General features: G+C 41.4%; 1 protein-coding gene across 2 annotated transcripts in view; it reads right to left on the bottom strand.

The window, feature by feature from the left end:
• LOC126751093 (histone-lysine N-methyltransferase trithorax) overlaps nucleotides 1-16,655 on the bottom strand; it is a 59,489-nt gene that overhangs the window by 21,596 nt on the left and 21,238 nt on the right. For both annotated transcript variants that reach the window (XM_050461044.1, XM_050461043.1), the window contains one exon: nucleotides 1,328-4,567. In XM_050461044.1, coding sequence (XP_050317001.1) covers nucleotides 1,328-2,791 — 1,464 coding nt within the window. In that variant the 5' untranslated portion in view covers nucleotides 2,792-4,567. The remainder of the gene's footprint in view (nucleotides 1-1,327; nucleotides 4,568-16,655) is intronic.

Below are 16,655 nucleotides of genomic sequence, written 5' to 3' on the forward strand. Positions count from 1 at the left end.
ATTTATAGCTTAAAAGGGTATACAAATTTTATCTCGTATTTGTTTGAACAGTTTGTATGGCAGCTATATGCGATAGTTTTCCGATTTGAATAATTTGTTCGCAGATTATAACACTGCCTTTTAAAATAACCTGTGCTAAATTGTGTGAAGATACCTTGTCAAATAAAAAAGTTTTCCATACAAGTACTTGATGATTACTATCATTCAGTGTGTATGACTGCTATATCTTATAGTTGTGCGATAGCGGCAGTTCCGACATATAAGCTGCTCCTTGAGGAGGAAAGCACGAGTACAAAGTTTCAGATCGATATCTCAAAAAAATTAAAAGTTTTTTCGAAAGCTCTGTCAAAACACTCAGTGAAAGCGGTATTTTCAAACCGATCTCTTAAAAAGCTCCCCAAACATTGAGTAAAAACAGCATTTTTAAGCGTCACTGAAAGAACGAGTTGTTTTTCAAAAAATCCGTCCAAAAGCTCTCAAAACATTAAGCGAAATGTGGATTACTCGAATGATCTCTTAAAAAGCTTTCCAAATACTGAATAAAACCCGCATCTTTCAACGTCACTGAAAGAAAGTGTTTTTTTTTTTTTTTAAAAATCCGTCCAAAAGCTCTCAAAACACTCAGTGAAAGCTGTATTTTTATCAACGCTGCTATTTTGGTATGGTAGTTAAGCTTATTGCTTGCTTTGTATGCCATAAATGAGCTCATTAACAAAATCAACATTAAATGTTGGAAGGAAAACAAAAATAAAAGCACCCATTTAATCGGGCCACACCTCGCACATTAAACGGTCAAAAAGTTTGCGTAAAACAAAGTGACGATGAAAAACAAATACCAATTTGAAGCAGCAATTTGTAACGATGAATCAATCCTTCTAAATGCCATAAAAGATCAACACAATCAACGGTGAGGCAAACCGACTACCTGTGCGGACGATTGCCGCAAAAGAAAACAAGAACAGCACGAAAGGCAAACAAAAGCGTAAACAACAGACACATTAAAGCTGCAAGGCAGAAAATAATCGAATTTAAATAAAATAAAGGAGCTGAAATAAAGTTGGTGTGTGTGTGTGTGTGTGTGCGGCTTGTGGATAACCGGCAGCAAAGGAATTTAAAAAGGAGCAAACAACCTAAAGGAGCTTCCACAGCAGTATCAGACAAAGGTAGTCTCACCAACTTTGAGACGCGCGCAAATGCATATTATTACAGCGCAAATAAAAACAACAACAACGAAGGATTTGCAAACTAAAAATGTATAGAAAAAACGAAAATAATAATAATGATGAAAGGCAATGTAAGGAAACGCAATGCAATCAAAAACACTCACCACTGCAGCGCCGCCTTCGTTGTCAACACAACCGTCTTCCGCACCGGCAGTAGCAGCACCCCTACCACCACCGCCAACGCTACTGTCACCGTGCTGCGCAGTAGTTGTGCCCACACCAGCGCCATTTATTACCGCATCAACGGCCATGATACACGATGCCTCGTCGTCATCCGTGTCGTTTGTCGTCGCGCAAAGTTTGCCAGCCACCGCGAAGGGATTCGAGATACGCGTAAATAGCGATGTGGCCGGTATTGTCGCTGCGGGTAGCGTTGTTGTTGTACTTTTATTGTTGCAGCTTGTTAGTGCGGCATTGTTGTTGCCACCGCTGCTGCTGCTGCCGTTCACCGTTGGTGGCGGTGATGCGCAATTAAGTTGGTTTTGCTTTTGCAGTTGCCGTAATTTGGCCGATGACGGCAACATCACCTCGGGCTTGGCAAGATTCAAGTTTTTAAATTTGCCATCACGCTTACTGCGACTAAATGCCAATGCCACCGTCGTTGTGTTGCTGCTGTTGATGGTTGTTGTAATGGTGGCGGAGGAGGTTGTCGTGGAGGCTGTTGAGCAGCCGGATTGCTGTGATTTGCGACTAGTAGACGATGCATTGTCATCCTCGTACTCATCCTCGTCGATATCGTCATCGGCAACGGCAACGCGCTCAACATCACAGCCATCATCATCATCCTCATCCATTTCAGCATACTCTGGCATATCTGTTGTGTGCGCATCCATCTTATCGACATCTTCAGTTGGCGTTGTCATTATGGCAGCTTGCTGCTTCTTCGCATTATGCGCTGCCACAGTCACCGTGCAATCAGCATCAACTTTATCATTCGCTGCTGTGGTATGCCGCGTTGCGCGCGTTTCATCGTCTGCTTTATCCACACTTTCATCACGTTGTTTGTTGTCATCAAGTGCAGTTGCGAGCTTTTTATCTGTTGTATCCTTGTGCTTGCTTTTGCCCCGATTGCTGCTCCTACTTTTGCCTTTGCCGCCGCTCACACCATTCAGCGCTGCTCTCTTCACTGCCGTCTCGGTAGTGTTTTTCGCAGCAGCGCATTGTTTGTGTGTGGCAACGTTATCGGCAGCGCTAGCGCCACTACTGCCACTTGCGCCATTGCTGCTGCCGTTGTTGGCGGCGCCGCTGTTGCCATTCACATTTCGGCCATTGCGTGCGCCGCCGCTGCCACCAGCGCCACCGCTCGTACCGGCTTGGCTGCTGCTGCCGCCTCCGCCGATACCGCTGCCGGGGCCACCACCCTTCTTATTGTGTCCATCTTCGTCGTCATCACAGTTGCCGCCGCCGCCGCGCTTATCACCACCGACACACGTCGTTGCCGACGCGCTTACACCATCCTCCGGCTCGGTCGCCGCCGTCGTCGACGCATCTTCATCTAATTGTAATACACTGATGCGTTTACGATTAATCGACTTGGACGGTTTCCCGGGAAACTTGGAGCGGCCCATAATAATACTCGTATGAAATTTGCATTTGCGAATGCGTCAGCATTAACTGTAAACTAGTCACCACACGTTATTATTGTTGTCGTTATTACTTTTTTTCTAAACTATTTTTAACCCGTTTTAGCGCACCGCAGGGATATGCGCGTCACGTCCCTGTGTGCAATTGTTCACTACTCGCCGATTTGGCCACCCCGTTTGGGTGCTAATTTCTTTAACACAACCGACACGTTTCTGCTGCAATTCCTTGAGCGTGCACGCGCCTCAAAAACAAAAACTATTCTGCCGTGCTACACTTTTCAGTCAATCCGTCAGCCAAGTCTCTATTCCACTCCACTTTGTGTAGGATAAAAGGTGTAAAGTGTAGTGTTGCCGCCTTGCGTATGTAAATGCTGCTGTATGTGTATGTGGTGTGCGTGTTTCGTTTCCAGCGCACGGTATTAGCCGACAGCTGGCTTTATTGTTTTTCTTTTGCACCTTTTTGTTCGGTGTGTTGTGTTGCCGCGCGCTGCTTCCTTATTGAGTGGCGGTTTGTTATTTAGCTCGTTCGTTGCTTGCTTGTTTGGTTCGTATGTTGCTTTTGACTTGCGTGACCACCTTTTGCTTGCAACCAGCCCGACGACTATTGGTTTTTGTTGCAGTTGTTGTGTACCCACACCACCCGTCGTTACAAATACAATCGCGCGGTGCAACTAAAAACAGTTCCAGTTGTGGCAAGCTGCTCGCGTTGCAAGACTTGGTGTTTTAAAAACTCCCTCTCACTCGCGCGTTCTCTCTCTCCCAGCAATGCTCTCACACTGCGTTCGTTTCGGCTCTCCTCAATGCGTTTATATGCACTTTTCGTATACTTATAGCGCGCGCTCTCCCACTCTTTCGCCTTATCTGCTTTGACACGTCGATAGTTCTGCTGCTCGTGCTCTCGCTTCACCCTCGTTCTGTTGCAAACAATACCTGTTTTTATGCGCTACAACTTTAGGGAAAAAATTAATTTTCCTCACCGTGGTTGCAGCTGCAGCTGAGTTGTGAGTATAAGCCCGCTGACTTTTATAGTAGCGTCGTGTTTCTGCTTAGCGCTCTGCTCGCGCTCTCACACACCGAAAATTGTACGGTTTTTTGTTGTATTTTTTTTTTGCTTCGCTATTGTTGCAGGCACGTTGACCGACCGCGTGTGCTTGCTTGCTGTTGTTGTTGCTGTCTTTAGCTCGAATTTTCTTTGCTCTAAAATCGGGACGCTTCACACCGTCGTTACTACTTTCCTTTGCATCTTCCTCGTCTTGACGTTATGACAGCTCGTCGTTATTTGCTGTTGTTGCTTTTGTTATATTTTCGTCTCACATTTGCATGTGTTCAATCTCAAGGAACATGCAATGAGGGTAAATCGAGACTCTGTGTGCCTGAACGGCTGACGGCACAAGGACTGGGAACGACGTGTTGTTGTTCGGTTTTGCGTAGTCGCAAATTCTTAGCGAATTTCGCTGCTACTCCACTAATATTTTCTGTTGGTTTGGCTTCTATCTCTTTCTACCACTCACTCTCTCGCTCTCTCTTATACCCTGTGTTTACGTTTTTTTTAATAATGTTTCTTTTCACTTTGCTCTCTTGCGTTTATGCATTTTTTAGCGAGATCTTAACTTGTTTTTTTCCTTTTCATTGCCTCACATTTTGACCATATTTCTGTTTTTGGCTGTGAGATTTTGCTTAAGCGTTTACTGAGCGCTTTCTGGGGATTTGATAAATGTTTTTCGAGTGCTGGTTTGTGGCAAACGCTATTTTTGTAGTTATCTGCAAAGAAGAAGGTGAGAAAATTTTACAGATTAGAAAAAGAAGCTTAAAAGACAATGTTTGAAACAAATAAATCATAAAATATTATGGAACAGTTTTCATTTTTAACAAAATATAGCGTCTAGTAATTATTCGAATACTGTTTTTGGCTTGAGCGAGAGCGTAACTACCGTTCTTTTTGTGGGTGTGTGCTTGGAAACTAGTGGAGTAAATGACAAGGGTGGTATAAAATGTCAAACTGGTTAGCAGATCTGCGAGAAAGTATTGAGAATCGAGACATGATTGAAATTAACAACGAGTAACAAAATCAAGAACGTCTGAAAATCTAATAATGAAACCCTGCATATTAATTTTTCTAATTCTTTATTTTATTTTTAAGGCGAAAAGCTACCGAGAGTAATGACATAGAGCCGTCAAAGGATTCAAAATTGTTTTTTTATACGATAGACGCAAGAAAACTGAAGGTTTCTATAGTTGTTTCGACTCCACGCGTTTTAAAAGTTCGGAAAAAGTAAGAAGTACACCTGCTTTCGTTAACTGAACATATGAAACACTCAGATTGTTGGGTATAAGGAAATAAAACCCAACCTTCACAAAATACAAAATATGCCATACAGGAACTTGACTTCGATCCTGTCCGTTTGTATGTCAGCTATATGCTATAATGGTCTGATCTGAACAATTTGTTCAGAAATTCCACCGTTGCCTTGATTGATCAATTGATAAACGAGGAATGCACCGCCACCTTAGGTCTATTGTGCCCTCTCCTAGATTGCAAAGACTAACATAGCCCCAGTATATTGATAAAGTCCAATATGCTGGCGGATGCAGCGAAGCCGACGAGCTCATCAGCCAGTTCGTTCCCCGCCATACCTTTGCGACCGGGCACCCAGATGAGGTGCCCTTGGTTACGTTCCCCTAGGCTAATCAGCCGTTCTCTGCACTCCTGCACGGGTAGTTTGATCTCATAGGAGGAGATTGCTTTAAGTGCCGCTGACTATCCTTAAGTATGGTTAAACGTTCGTTGCGACAGTTGCGGTGGAAGTTTATCTCTATACACCGTCTTATGGCAAAGACTTCTGTCTGAAAAATGCTCGGAAAACTTCCCATAGGTGTGGAGAGTTTGGTGCGTGGTTCTGCGACTCCTGCACCAAGTCTATCCGACGTTTTCGAGCCGTCAGTATACTACTTGATTATACTATCCCTAAGCAGTAGCTCGAGAGTGGAATCATTCCATTCAGCCTTGCTGCCAAGGGTAATCTTGGACTTCTTGGTGAAGTTAACTATTTTGGTAATGCTGTCTCTTGTGAGAAGGGCCTAGAATACTGTAGCACTTAACTGTTTCATCCGCTGGGACGAGAATACATTGCCTCTGCCACGTCCTTCTGCTGTCATTTGTAATGAAATGAGCTTTTTTTTACTTGATGATCTCGTTGATATAATGTAATTTTCAGTTTCCTTTCATGATTTTTGATGTTTTCAATGATTTTTAAATCAAGTTTGAAGATTTGGAGATGATAATAGAATATAATTTCTTTTACCAAACGCTTACGTCATAAATCTGATCATCTAACTATGCCGAAGCGACATTTCCTGGGAAGTTAGCGAATCAGGCTTTCTTGAAGAGCCCAAATGTATATTTGTTATGCAAATACCTCTCAAAATCCCTATAAAACTGGTCTCTTTGTAAAGAGATACTTTTTAAGCTAAACATTCACTCTTCCGAACATTAAAGTTGAACGCAAGCAGGGCAATATTTTCAGAAAGGCTTTCTGCATAATTTGCTTTCCATAGAAGAAAGCTTCATTTATCCATGGGTTAGAGTTCTTACGCTTAATTAATCATAACTCTAGCTTTCGAATAATAATAATAATTAAATAATAATAAAGTGTTTCTGAGTCCGCCGAGATTACTTTGGCATATTAGTCAGTTATTTCCTGACTGTCGGAAAGCCTTCACATGAGAATGCCAGCACTTACACATACTTACAAACTCATGTGTAATTCTGTAAGCACTTCTTCTGCATGGCTCTAAGTCAATGCACTGTGACGGCGACAAATTGAATTTAATGTCAGTTAGCTGCCGCTTCTTCAGAATGCATGAAAAGCTGCTGCTGTGGCACGGTGTGTGGGGGTAGAGAGCGACTTAAGAAAAGGAAAGGAAATGAAAGTGCCGTGATGACTAAGAGGATGCTTGAAAAGCTTGTTTAAGCAGCGGGCGGCAGCAGGTGATGCTCACTGAACTGGAAACGTGTTGCTAGTTGGGCAATCAACGTCAGCTGCCAGCAAACAACAAGCAACAACCGGCAACCAGCAGGCAACCGCCAAGTAAGTGCCAAAGCCACAAACAATCAGCGAAATAGCAGCGATGCGAAGGAATCATAGATGTCTATTTCCATTGCGATATTTTTCTTATACACGGTAGTAGTTGCTGGTTGGCGTTGTTGTTTTTTTTTTGTTGGCAGCAGTTAGCTACTGGTTGTGGCCTTTTTTGCATCTTGACAAACTGTACGCGATTTTCCTGCTACTAAACCAACTGAGGCAAGTAAGTAAGTTAGCAATTGACTGGCTGACTTGAGTTGCCTGGCTCACTGCCTGGCTGGTTCGCTGAGAAGTGCCTTGTAAACGCACCATGTGCATTGGTTTGTGTTAGCGCATTTTTCTCATTCACTCACTCGCTCACCGGCCGATGCCTCCACCTCTAAGCACTTATCCGGCACAACTTGACCATATCAAGCGCGCTACTAAAACTAAAGAAGCTTATTGAAGCGTTATTATGCCAGTCGTGGTCGTTGTTGTTGTTGCAGTTGTTTTCTGCTGCTGCTGTGGAATGTCAAACAGTAGTTAGTTGATGTGAGTAAGGTAATTTTTGCGGGCGACCAAAGGGCGGTCGCTAGATGGCTAACTAAATAAATGCGCTGATACTGATAAATCAGGTAACCTGTTTACAACAATACAGCGCAACGTACAAGCAGAATAGGGGAGAGCGAGAATCAGAGGATTGGCAGGCAGCACAACAAAAAGGGTTGGGCAGAATATGGGGAGTTATGTGTGCTGAGTGAAAAATGAAATTAATTAAAAGCAAAAATAACAAGAAAAATGTGTGTTGTTGGTAGCGGGGTACAGCGGTGTTAGCAGTGCTCAGTCGAGTAACCTGTAGGGTTACACACACATACAGTGGCGAAAAAAGTGTAACAAGAGTAAGAAATCTTTTCTTATTGGATTTTTCCTTTGAAAGGAAGGGTGTATTGCGAATTTAATTCCATTGTGGGGTTATATACAGTTCAAATTTTCAAAAATCCGGTAAAAAAATAGATTTTTTTTATAAACCGCTATTTTATCAAAACATTTTAGTTTGCTTATTCCTCGAATTAATTCCTAGAATTAACATTACTTTAATGAAATCGGTTCGTTTTTTAACTTCAGAGGATTCCAATTCAGAGATATAGTGGTCATCGCAAAACGTTTTTTTTGAGAAGAACTTCCGAAGGTCAACTGTAGTTCCTTTCCAAAAAAATATTTTTACTAATACTATCTTAAAATAGAGTTAATAAATCCTATAATATGTGTACAAATTTTTGGGAGCAATAAATTTTAAAATTTTCTCAGAAAAAAACCCCTTAAAAAAAGTTCAAAAATTCCGAAATTATTTTACGAAACTTGAAAACATATATTATTCGTTTCAAAAAGTAGGTTTGGACGTTGAAATACTGTAATGTATAACGAGGTGGATTCTGGAAAGAAATTGAAATGGAAATGATCTTTTCAAAGAAAGGTTGTTGGGTTGTACAATAGATAAAAATGAAGTGAAAGCCTAAACCTAGATTCTCATATACGGAGAATAACTCTGGACAAGCACATTCCTTTCTCGACCAAAAATCTTTGTATAGTCTCTCTTTATTCCCGTCCTGTTTTTGTAACAGGTTAAGTACCCGTTAGGATGGTAAGGATTAGATAAGTTGTCATCTACTTCTTCCAAGGGTAGGCCCTAAAAACGTGCTGCTGGTTCGACGGGGTCAGATCAAAGGGAGAAGGGTGTCAGATGAGCGGACATATATTTGGTATGTCAGCTTCTGTTCTGGATAAGTAGGAGTTTAACTGGCTACAGTGTCCAGAACAAAACTGCGCATGGGTCACTCTCGTTTCTCGCGGCAACTCGAGCTCTCCGTCTGCAATGGCTGGTGGTTTGACTCCACATACGCTATTCACTGAGATGGAGTCGGTGAAGGTATTAATGGCTCAACCGTGAAACGCGGTCAGCGCTTGTCGGAAGTTAGTTGCGTCCAAAGTCTGGTCGACGCATTGTTTAGTGTCGTGGACGAAGTTGAGGAATAACCTCTCGATACACCTAGGAAGCGGTTCCGCTCCAAGCAGGTAACTGCAGGGATGATTTCTGTGTGAGCACACTTATGCTCCTAACTAGGAGCATACGGTCATCACTATGCAAGTGTTCGATGGGAGACATCAAGAGGCATCCTGTCGTAGACCGGAATGCAGTGTTCTAACCAGTTTGCACCTTCCTTGTCTGCCTTTAACTGCATCCAGGCGACCGTATTGGTGCGGCGTAGTTTAGGACCGGCCGGCCGATTGCCTTGTATGTTGGCAGCAACGTTTCTTTGTCCTTTCACTTTGTGCCGCCGGCAGGCGCTTTGAGGATTTTGTTGCGACTCTGTACTTTGGTGATAATCGCGGTCGTATGAGGGGTGAAGGAGCACAGACTGCCGGAAGTCACACCTAAAATTTTAAGGTTATTGACAGACGGAATCTTAAAGCTATCGACTGCAATATTAAGGTGCAGACTGTCCTCTTTCGTCCAGTTTGTGAATATGATCGCTGTGGATTTAGCGTGGAGAGTGTTACTTTAGTCATTTAATGCACAAGGTTCGTTCCGTTCAGCGTGTAAGCGAGAAAAGTTGGAGAGATTGTCGTTTACGTTTGAACACATGCCATCGATTCCATTGCCCAAAGTCATTATCGTGCAATCATCAGCGTACAAACTTGTCTTTCAGTTTTAAAGATATCAATTTGAACATTTTCAATTTTGACGAGATATCTACACGATATTTGCCACATATAATTATCCAAGCCATCGTTACATTCACCGAATAAATTGTTCGTTTAATGCACAAGGTTCGTCCAGTTAAGAACGTCAGTTTTTGGTATTCGCCCTGCTATTTTTTCGCACAACAGTATACACATTTGAGTATACATACATATATACATTTATCTGTGTAATTAGTCAGTTATTTAATGTAAATTCAAAGCGGCAATTATACAGCTTTTTAATTGCTAATTTACAATACAAATAAGAGGGCAGCCACTAAACTACGACTAGTCTAACTAAGCGCGATTATATATGCGCATATGTATGTCGGTGGAAATGTCTATATGCACACTAGTACACAAATCAGATTACTATAAATAGAGAGCAATTAATGCAACACAGTGCAAAGGCGCAAAAAATGAATAAAAATATTATATGATTGAATGGGGGAAAACCGTGTCTGTGCATTGTTCTAGAAGCGCGTAAGAATCGCTTTCAAGTCGAGACAAGCACTTTACACGCCTACATACCGGCAAATCTACATACATACATATTTATATGCATATGTATACATAGGTGTAATTCAGTAATCATACAATGTATATAAAATTTATTATGCACACACACATCCACTTGATTATTGTAAACAGATACGCGCTCGCTTTGCATTTACAAGCGCCATTGTTCTCGTCCGCTACGAAAAATCTTGATTAAATAATGACCAGCGAGCGTGTTAAGTGGCGAACATAACCGATTCAACCGCAGAATAAATAAATAGCTAATTGTCCATAGCCCTCAAAAAACCGGCATACCAACAATAAGAATAATAATGACAAAAACAACACCACCATTGCGTTGAACGTACACAGTGCAACACTTTCACCACCCTGAGTGCTACTAATCACCAAAAAAACACATTTAGGCCCACTCAAGTGCCATAACCAAATGAAAATGTAATCAATAAAACGTTAAGTCCACAAATTAGGCCGTGAGTGCGCACTCGTAAACTCTTGACTTAATTATCAATTGGGGTGTTCGGGCGGAAGGACAATAAAGGAAATAGATAATACAAAATTAGGAAATGGAAAGTGGAAGAAAAACTTGACTGCAAGTTTTTTGTCTATTATAAGCCACCTCGTATACAGGAGGTCACGGTTTTGGTAGAAAGTAAAAAATAAGGGAAGTTGACTGAATGCAGTGAGTGATGAGCAAAAGAGGGTGTTAGGAGAGGGTGGGAATGGGAATTATGGAAGAAATTTGCATAAAAGCAATGTGGGAAACTCCAGAGAGTCTCCGATGGTTTCCTCAATTTTAGACTTTACAAAAACTTATTTTTGAGGAAGGAAGGCAAAAGTACTGTAAGAAAACTACTGAAGGAACGTACATTTGTGTCCCAATAGGTTCGAAAGGGTTAAAGTAACTGTCTTTGAAATAGAGGCATAACCGTGAAGTTCATAGCCGTCTTCAAACTGTTACTGGATTTAACAAAAACTTTTTCTAACAAAAACTTCTTTTCTGCGCAAAAATTGTTTTGAACCGTTATCTGAGTCTCAAAATACCATACGGGACATCCCAATAGCTCCGAAAGGGTTAAAGTAGCTGTCTTTGAAATAAAAAAGTCTTAAGAGAGCTTTTTCTTTTATTTAGTATAAGATGTAATCTTGAAGTTCATAAACTGTTCGTGTATTAAAGAAAAACTTTTTCATGACAAAAATGCTCTCAGAGGTGGTGTAAGAAGAACCGTTTTTCTAACAAAAAGTTCAAAAATTTAGACTTCATGTGGATTTCAATCAGAAATACACAAGACCACAAATCCAAACGTGGACATATTTGAAAGAAAAAAATATCTATTGGCATTTTGACATTCCTGAAAGTTTTTCTTGGTTATTTAACATGATGTTTATGAAAGCCAGCTCGTTTGTATGTCGGAAGTATTTCTAAAAACTGCGCGAATGCATTTCGATGTGTCAATGTTCCTTAAGAGCTGGTTCCTATCAGAAAATAAATCGTTAAAACTTTTTGCGTTCTTACATTCACAAATTTCTTATAGTCATAACCTCAAAATTGTTCGAAAAATCAATTTATTTAAAAAAGTTAACTAAAAACACTTTCTCGTTTAAATTTTGACAGCAAATATGATCTCGGAAGTGATTTTCTCTCGCGGAAAATTTTATTACTCTCTCAAAAACTCCTTCCTTATATAACGAGACACTTCGAGAAGATTTTTCTCATATACACATTTTATCGACGAACTTGTGCGAGCTGTCATACTGTTCCAAAGATCTACTGACGACACTCAAAGTAGTATTTGGTTCTACCGTGGAGTGCTTTGATTCTGCGACACATTTACTGTTAATTTTTAACCCATGAAGCAATGTTCTGTTTGGATTCACAGAAGCTGAGATGAAGAAAAAGGGTCTAAAAACATACATATACTATATATGGGGTTTTACTACAAGCTTATACGCAAAATTTGTTTATTTACCGATTAAAATTGTCAGCAATAATTTCCCAAAGTCATAAGTTCGCTTTCGTGAATATACGAGCATGTTTCATACAACAAATAAATAAGTGCCCATCATAAAGATAATGCTCAACAAAAGGCCATCTAATAAATACATAAATAACAGCGCTAAATCCACTCGACTACGGTGTTAGCATAACGATCACACTCACTCATGCGTACAGTACGAGGAAGGGTCCATATGTTTTTAGATTTTTGATTTGAAAACGAAGAAATGTGACAATTAATAATTGTTACCGGCGATCGTGGAGTCAAAACCCTTTACACATACATATTAAAATAACTGAATAACTATATCAGAGGGCGTTTCGTAGCTGGGGTCGAAACAAGAAGCGTTAATAATAGATTAGAGATCGAGCAGTTATAAAATTGTTGGACTTTCAGGGTGAACAGACATCAAAGAAAAACAAGCTGTTCCTCGAAGAACATTGAGATACTGAGCGTTCATATGACTTTGAATCAGTGTTTACCTAAATGATTTAAAATATTTTAGGATCAGATGGAATTCAAAATAGCGTTATATTGGAAGAAGGCGTGATTGTGAACCGATTTCACCCATATATCGTACATGTCATCAGGGTGTTAAGAAAATATTATATACCGAATTTCATAAAAATCGGTGGAGTAGCTTCTGAGATATGGTTTTTGGTTCATAAGTGGGCGAGGCCACGCCCATTTTCAATTTTTAAAAAAAGCCTGGGTGCAGCTTCCTTCTGCCACTTCTTCCGTAAAATTTAGTGTTTCTGACGTTTTTTATTAGTCGGTTAACGCACTTTTAGTGATTTTGAACATAACCTTTGTATGGGAGGTGGGCGTGGTTATTATCCGATTTCTTCCATTTTTGAACTGTATATGGAAATGCCTGAAGAAAACGACTCTGTAGAGTTTGGTTGACATAGCTATAGTAGTTTCCGAGATATGTACAAAAAACTTAGTAGGGGCGGGGTCACGCCCACTTTTCCAAAAAAAAAATCGTCCAAATATGCCCCTCCCTAATGCGATCCTTTGTGCCAAATTTCACTTTAATATCTTTATTTCTTCGAACTTAACCTTCTTATGGAGCCAAGAAATACGTGTACCAAGTTTCATCATGATATCTCAATTTTTACTCAAGTTACAGCTTGCACAGACGGACGGACAGACAGACATCCGGATTTCGACTCTACTCGTCACCCTGATCATTTTGGTATATATAACCCTATATCTGACTCTTTTAGTTTTAGGACTTACAAACAACCGTTATGTGAACAAAACTATAATACTCTCCTTAGCAACTTTGTTGCGAGAGTATAAAAAGTGGTGTTTTAGCCAGTAAAGATAACAGATGACCAGTTTTCAGATAAGGTTATAACGTCTTTTGCGCTTTAAAACCTATTTTTTGGTAGGCGACACGTTGTCATGTGCTTTGATGCGAATAACTGCTTTAAGTAACTCGTGGTTTGGAGGTTCTGTCAGCACCTTGAGCAAAAAATGTAAAGGTATAAGGTTCTGCTTCCACAGAGGTAGCTCACAGTAGTTAGATTCGGGTTTTTGCAGTCTTGAGAGTATAACGAAGGGTTTTTTTGGATAAACCCCTTAAACTAAAAGTAAACAAAAACTAGAAATATAACGATATTTTGGAGAAAATATTTTAAGTAAAAATTCAGTACTCTAAAAGCTATCCTCGTATATACAACAACACCAAAGCTAGCAAGACATACATACACACATTGGGTACTACAATATATTTACTTATAATCGGCTTAATTTAATCGCATAAAACGACAAATTAGCACACAAATCAAATTGAATCAAATTTGTTATTAATCACTCGCAACAAACAACCCAAAGCCGAGCGCAGACGCGGGCGCACGGTTGCGCCGGGCTGGCAGGCAGGCAGACAGATAATGGCGATTAAAAGCGCCGACTAGAGAATGGCGTAAAAGCACGCAGGCCGCGGTGTAACCAAGACACATACCGACACCCGCAGATAGCGACGACACGAAAGCGAATTTACTTATACACGCGCATACACACACACACACACGAGCGCGCATCACCACACACCGATGAAAGCAAGGCTGCAGAGTAGAACAAGCAAAGCGCTGAGAGGCGCGGCAGCGGGAGCTCATTGGCAATTGAGGCACGCCGCTGACGGACTCTCGCTGCGCAACGCAGCTGAAAACAACGCAATTTAGCACATTCCGCACCGCTGCCTCTCCGCCGCGGCGATGCGCCAGCCGATTTATGGCTGGCTGTCTATCGAATTAATCAATAAAATTTCGCAAAATGACAAAAATCCGTAAAAACGAGCAGAGCGTTCGCTCAACAACCCAACAACAACAGCAACTACACCTCCAACCCGCACCACCAAATCTAGCCGCAGCGCTCGGATGCAATTGCTGTGCGAAAAACACGAAATATGGTATTTGTAACAGCAGCAGATATGGGTCGCCAACAATGACAGCGCCAACAACAACATAAAACTGACAATAGTTGCCTGTGTGTATATGTGTGTGGGCTGAAAATGTCGAGTCCCAACGGAAATGTTGTTTATTGGTCACAACATGACAGCCACAAGTGTGCGGTGCCACATGCCTCGGCGCTGCGCTATGCTCCACACACAGTGTGCGGACCGTCCGTCCTTCAACCCGGCCTTGTGCGTCGCGCGTTTGTGTGTGTGTGTACGGGTGTGCGCTGTTGCGTCATTGGTTGGGAATTTAATTTTGATGATTGAAGATTTCGCTAATGCGACAGTGCGCTTATTGGATTTAGTTGGTCGGTTGGTGGTCCCCAAAGAGGCGATTAGTTAAGATTTTCGGGTAATATGCGCCGGCTTCAAGTCAACCGCAAACTGTGACGCAGCGGGACAAGGCATCGCTGCGCAAAACCATAAACATGAGCCAAAGGACTGCCTGAAAGGCACAAATTGAGTCAAATAATAATATTATATCCATCAATATGCGCGCTGAGGAGCATTAAAATCAAGGCGAGGGTGGAAGGGGGATGTATGGCAAGTTTTAACGGTAATTTGCTTTTTGAGTTGGCAGATGCGGCTCACTGCGAGTTATCGCTTGATATGTATGGGTGTTAATGTGGTAGGATTGTCGAAAATTGGAAGCGGTTGGAAATTGCTTGCAAATTAGTATCGCTAACGAAGTGGAAAAATAGCGGTAACTTTCGGTGTAAATTTAAATAATTTCAAAGGAAGCACAATTGAAGGCCAATTTATATACGTTGAAAGAATGTTTAGAATTATGACGGAGGCACCGCTAACTCAGTTATTGCCGAGTTTACAACAGCGCGCCAGACAATCGTTCTTCCTTTTCGCTGTTTGGCGGCAATTGGGAGATTCCAAGCGAAACCAGGTCCTCTCCACCTGGTCTTTCCAATGGAGTGGAGGTCTACCTTTTCTTCTGCTTCTCCGTGGTGTAAGGCGTCGAGTACTTTCTGAGCTGGATTGTTTTCATCCATTCGGACGATATGACTAAGCCAGCATAGCCGCTGTCTCTTAATTCCTTGAACTATGTCAATGTCGTCGTATATCTCGTACAGCTCATCGTTCCATCGAATGCGATACTCGCCGTTGCCAATGCAAAAAGACCCATAAAGCTTCCGCAGAACCTTCTCTCGAAAACTCTCAACGTCGACTCATCAGATGTTGTCATCGTCCACGCTTCTGCACCATATAGCAGGACGGGAATAATGAGTAATTTATAGAGTTTGGTCTTTGTTTGTCGAGAGAGGACTTTACTTTTGACAAACGTCCAATATTGATCTTTTCGGCGATCGCATTTGGTACACTTCAAAAGTATGGGAGTAAAATCATACTGTATGGAGCCAAAAGTAAATTTGTGGTATAATTCAATAGACTATTCTTTCTTCTTGTGTACTCTAGCTCCACATCTTTCATTTGATTTTCCGAACAAATATAGTCTAAAACAGAATTCTGCCTTTCGGAAATTTGGCGACTAAAAACATAGTAAGGTGAAATCATAAAAATAAATAAACTGGTCTGAAGTTCTCATATAGGATATGCAGACCCTTTGACAAGGTAAGGTTAGGTTAAGTCGTAGGGTTAAACTACGAAAGGTAAATCACCAGATCTTCATAGATCGACAAGTTTTGTGTTTACCACATATTTATTAAAGCAGTTAGTATCAATCCCAGCAAATTCGCTAGGTTCTTCAAAGGATATTTCAATCTCAGTCTGGCGAAAGCCAGGGAATATAGGAGAAAGTTACAAGATCATGCCACCTAGCCTTCCTCCATACAGCTTTAATTAGTCGCACCGCACTGAACTAAATCCAATTGTTCAGAGGGCCTCTTGCGGTTCACTCTAGGCCAGAAGTATTTCGCAGTTCGCACATGTTCTGATTGTTGACTAGCACTTGCTGGGCTCACTGGAGATCCAAAGTTCCAACACCAAAACGTAGGAAGACATCGGAAAACCGACTCGTTTTCAAAGGGATGAGATTAGGGGAAGGATTATCTGCCTAGCAAGCTCAACGGCTCTGCGGTTTCCAGCGATTCCGCTGTGAC

Source organism: Bactrocera neohumeralis, chromosome 2, assembly GCF_024586455.1.
Source record: "Bactrocera neohumeralis isolate Rockhampton chromosome 2, APGP_CSIRO_Bneo_wtdbg2-racon-allhic-juicebox.fasta_v2, whole genome shotgun sequence".
NCBI lineage: Eukaryota > Metazoa > Arthropoda > Insecta > Diptera > Tephritidae > Bactrocera > Bactrocera neohumeralis.